The sequence below is a fragment of the Nestor notabilis genome, unplaced genomic scaffold, assembly GCF_000696875.1.
Source record: "Nestor notabilis isolate BGI_N333 unplaced genomic scaffold, ASM69687v1 scaffold23637, whole genome shotgun sequence".
Lineage (NCBI taxonomy): Eukaryota > Metazoa > Chordata > Aves > Psittaciformes > Psittacidae > Nestor > Nestor notabilis.
Window position 1 is genome coordinate 1 of NW_009936429.1, and position 4,502 is coordinate 4,502.

General features: G+C 53.7%; 1 protein-coding gene across 1 annotated transcript in view; it reads right to left on the reverse strand.

The window, feature by feature from the left end:
* Window positions 1-6: 6 nt before the first annotated feature.
* Window positions 7-4,502, reverse strand: part of TNMD (tenomodulin) — a gene marked incomplete at its 3' end in the record, with an annotated part of 8,475 nt that continues 3,979 nt past the window's right edge. The window contains exons 4-7 of the mRNA XM_010018352.1: window positions 3,676-3,777; window positions 1,746-1,899; window positions 533-705; window positions 7-49 (exon numbers count right to left, since the gene is read on the reverse strand). Of these exons, the coding sequence (XP_010016654.1) occupies window positions 7-49; window positions 533-705; window positions 1,746-1,899; window positions 3,676-3,777 (472 nt within the window). The remainder of the gene's footprint in view (window positions 50-532; window positions 706-1,745; window positions 1,900-3,675; window positions 3,778-4,502) is intronic.

Genomic DNA, 4,502 nt, shown 5'->3' on the forward strand with positions numbered 1-4,502 from the left:
AGTAGCCGTGCTCGTCCCACAGCGGGTGGAACTCCAGCCCGTTCTCCGACTGCCGGGAAGAGACAGCGTCAGCACAGCGAGGGGGATGCGTGGCCAAGGCACCCCCGAGCATGGACGGGATGCCCCCGGGGTAGAGGAGCAGCACCCCAGGGGCATGGACAGGGCATCCCAAGGAGCGTGGATGGGTGAGAGGACAAGGGGGGATGGGTTTAAATTGAAACGGGAAGTTCAGGTTGGATATAAGGAAGAAGCTCTTCCCTGTGAGGGTGCTGAGGCGCTGGCACCGGGGGCCATCCCTGGCAGTGTTCAAGGCCAGGTTGGACACAGGGGCTTGGAGCGACCTGGTCTGATGTGCGGCATCTCTGCCGGTGACAGAGGGTTAGAACTGGATGATCTTAAGGTCCTTTCCAACCCAAACCCTTCTATGATTCAATGACATCCCAAGGAGCACAGCCAGGACACCCCAGGAACGTGACCAGGACTCCCTGGGACCATGGCCAGGGCACCCCAGGGTGTCATTCCCTGCACTCACGTAGTCATTGACGGGCAGGTCCTCCTCAGTGAGCTGCCGTGCGCGACGCTTGGGCCCTGGCTGCTCATCCTTCTCCACCTCGTGTTCGCTCCCCCCGTCCAACCAGCTCTGGTTGTCTATGAGCAGCTCAGGGTCGTCTTCTTCTGCCCCTTCAAGGTTGGCCAGCTCAGGAGCTACAGGAAGAGCCCAGATGTTGTTGTCAACAAGCAGGGAGCAGAGGAGCAAATGCAGCAGCAGGTATTAATGTCTCTACCAAAATCTGGTGCCAAGGTACAAGAGAAGCCCACCAGCAAACTAGCTCTTACCAGGCCTGGAAGGGCTGTAGGGCATAATATGGTGAGAGGAAAGGGTAGAGAAAGCATGTCCTGTTCCCTCCCCATGTTCATGGGTGGTGGGTGCCCATGGTTGGTTGTTGGTATTATCTTCATGGGGGAGTGGGGAAGCACCTCCTCATGGTGCTTCTGTGGGGAGGAACTTGTAGGACACCAGCAAAGCAACATGATTTGGGGCAGATTAGGCCCAGCACCCATAGCACCACAGTGACATTGATTTCCTTTGCTGAAACCCAGCTGCAAATAGGGTCTAAGAGTGGGGACTGAGGAGAAAGGGGCCAGCGTCTTCCCTGTGCAGCGGGGATCTCTGATGCCCACTTGCTGCCAGGAGCATCAGTGGCTGACTGGTACCCAGGGGGGATGAGATGCTCCTCGGTGGCCGCACAGCAGAGGGAGGGTGTTTGAAACCAGCTCAGAGAAGTGGGTTATGAGAAGTGGGTAATTGCACCGGCACATCTCAGAGGCCACAACCTCTGCGAGGGCAGCGCAGGGAGAGCCGGAGCTGCAACCCCGTTGTGTGATTTAGATGTGGATGTCTGCTCATGCTCGGGTGTTCCCGCAGTGATGAGGATTGATGTACCCCCATTTCCAGCAGTGTCAGCTTCTTCACAGGTACAGAGGGGGTTTAGTTTTGCCTTGTTATGAGGGAGGAAAGTAGCCACTCTGCAAAGCGCGGGTCAGTGCGGAGCCAGCAGACAAGTGCTTTGCACAGAGACACTTCAGCCCTTGCTGTTGCACTGGCTGTGCTCTCCTGCCATCATGTTCACGTCTGAGCTGCACAGTAAGCCCATGGAAACAGGTTCCTACCACATTGGGGGACATGGTGGGTGACAGGGCTGGTCCCAGCGAGGGGCCTCTGGATAGGAGATGGCTCCTTGTACCTGCTATGGGTGTGGGGTGGATCCAGTAGATGGTCACATTTCTGCAGATGTCAAAGATCTTGGAGCTCTTCAGGAACTCCTTGTTCTGGATGGGCTTTTCCCCGGGCACCCAGACCACAGACTGCTCAAAGTACGTGGTCGTGATTTCTTCTCCCTGGAAGAAGAGCCAGATTTCACCCCTGCATTGTGAGACACCCTCTTCCTCCCCTTGGCTTACCCAGAGGTGCCTTTCCCTTCCCAGAGAGCAGCTTGACTTCCTCTGCCTTGTGGTGCTCGCCCAATGCACATGCAACACCCAGCTGGTCCCACCATGAGCCTCATCTCTCCTGCCTCCTTTCAGCCAACACCACCCTGCTCTCCTCTCCTTGTTCATCATGCTTCAAGAGCCTTCTCCTGTGTGGTCCGAACCATCTGGAGGAGCCTTCTGGAGCGCCCCAGCTCATTTAAAACCCGAGATTAAACCATCCCCTCTCTGCTTTTCTCTTACTATTTAATTTCTCTCTCCTTCTGCTGCCGATTTTGTGATCGAACGCTTTAATTTATTCCTCACAGAACTTCTTTGCACGGCCGTATCCTGTAATTTATAGCACATGTCTCTGCCCTTGCATTAGTCCGTGGTGTGTTTTGGCAGGCGCTTAGGGAGGGAGATATATAAAGATTATTGAACGGGTCTGCGCTGAGCTATCTGCTGAGGCGACTTGTGTGTGGTGGTGGTGGTGGTAGCCCATAAAGCAAGCTGGCAAGCAGCATCTCTTTCCTTTCCAGGAGGCATCTGGAGCTGGATTTCTCTTTTATAGAGCTTTCCCTTATGGTTTTGGGAATTCTTAGGGAAGAGCCAACACAACCTGACCCAGCCTGAGTCGGTTTGGAGGCTATGGTGAGAGCAGCTGGGCTGGAGAGGTGCTGCCTGAAGGACATTGGCAGCACACAGGCTCTGGGAAGACATGAGCTTAATTCTACATTTATCTCCCTGGGTTTTACACTGCAGCTCTCTACCCGGGGCAACGTTCTGCTAAAGCCTGGGAAGTCGTATCCCTTTTACAGCGGTAGCTGAAAAGATCTATTAGCTTCTTATGGCATAATCAAAGAATCAGTGCCTGGGAATGTGGGTCATGATTCAGGGAAATGCTTCTGCCCACGCTGTGATTCAAACACGTGTCCTGCTGGTGCTTCATCTGCAACAGCTTCCCTGGGGGGTCCAGAGTGCTGACTCCCCTCATCTTGCAAAGGGGGAGGCAGGAGGGCCGTGCCACCGCAGGGAGCATGGGGATGGGGACAAGTAGGGGTGCTTTCGAGGGACTGAGCCACCACCGCGGGTTATGCTGTCAGAGAGGGGTTACAGCCGTAGAATCCCAGCCTGGTTTGTGTTGAAGGGACCTGGAGGCTCATCCAGCTCCAAGCCCCAGCCGCGGGCAGGGCCACCTTCCACTAGAGCAACATACAGATTCACAAAGGAAGGGGAGGCGGCCACGGAGCTTCCCACCTCCAGGGCTGCGCGCCAAGCGCTCCCTCAAATCCCATTCCTTAAACATGGCTGCTCTATTAAATTCATTACTTCTGCCTCATTCTGCTTGAGAACATGCGGCTCAGCTCGGGGAGAAAACAATCTGATTGACTTTTCGGTGCCTGCTAATCCTGAGCTGCCTTGCGACCTTTTGACTACAACAGGATTATTGTTCTTGATCTGCGGTGTTGTGCAGAGAGGTTTCTGTCTGCCAGCAGCCTAATCCTGCCTCTTTCCACTTGTTTTCAGAATCAATCCTCTGAAATAAGATCATTTTATGGAGCGATCACAACTCATTATTCCTTTCTTGCATCGTCTCTGGGAAGGCAGAGGCAGATGGGAGGGCGGTGGGGATGGTGCTGCGCGCCCAGTGCTGGGCACAGGAGAGGGTTTCACCGGGAACACAGGGCTGCCCTATGCACCTACCTCAAGCTCTGGGATCTTGGCCTCTGTAGTCTCAGGTAGGACTTTAGTCTGAGTTTTGATGAAGCATTTTTGAAGTCCCACGAAGAAGATGCCAGTTATTCCCTGCAGCATCAGAACAAACAGCAAACAAGCAGTCAGGGCACAGCAGGAGGAGAAACAACCCTGTCATATCGAGGGTGTGTAGAATCGTAGAATGGTTGGGTTGGAAAGGACCTTAAGATCACCCAGTTCCAACCCTGGGTCACAGGCAGGGGTGCCTCACATTAGACCAGGTTGCTCCAAGCCCCTGTGTCCAACCTGGCCTTGAACACTGCCAGGGATGGGGCAGCCACAGCTTCTCTGGGCACCCTGTGCCAGCACCTCAGCACCCTCACTGTAAAGAACTTCTTCCTTAGATCTGACCTGAACTTCCCCTGTTTCAGTTTGAACCCATCACCCCTTGTCCTATCGCTCCAGTCCCTGATGAAGAGTCCCTCTCCAGCACCCTTGTAGGTGCCGCAGGCTGAGGGTTTAGTTGTGCTTTTCCTGTTGATGTTTTTAGTGCAAACCCTGCTCAGCAGTGGTCCTAAGATGTACAAATAGGTTCTCCAAGGGATTTGCAGTTTACGGGTTGGGAGAATTGGGCTTTTTACAAATATTTTAAGGCGGGCAGTAATACAATTTTCCCTTGCTCCCTTTCTCCTTATAATTACCAGGAGCTGTGGTTATCATCAATAAAAACATGCAGAAGAGCATCTGACCGTTATGGGTAAATGAACATCCAGCCCCTGGTTCCTGCTAGGCTATTAGCTTAAAGTTTTGCCATATGTCACTACACAGGATATTTC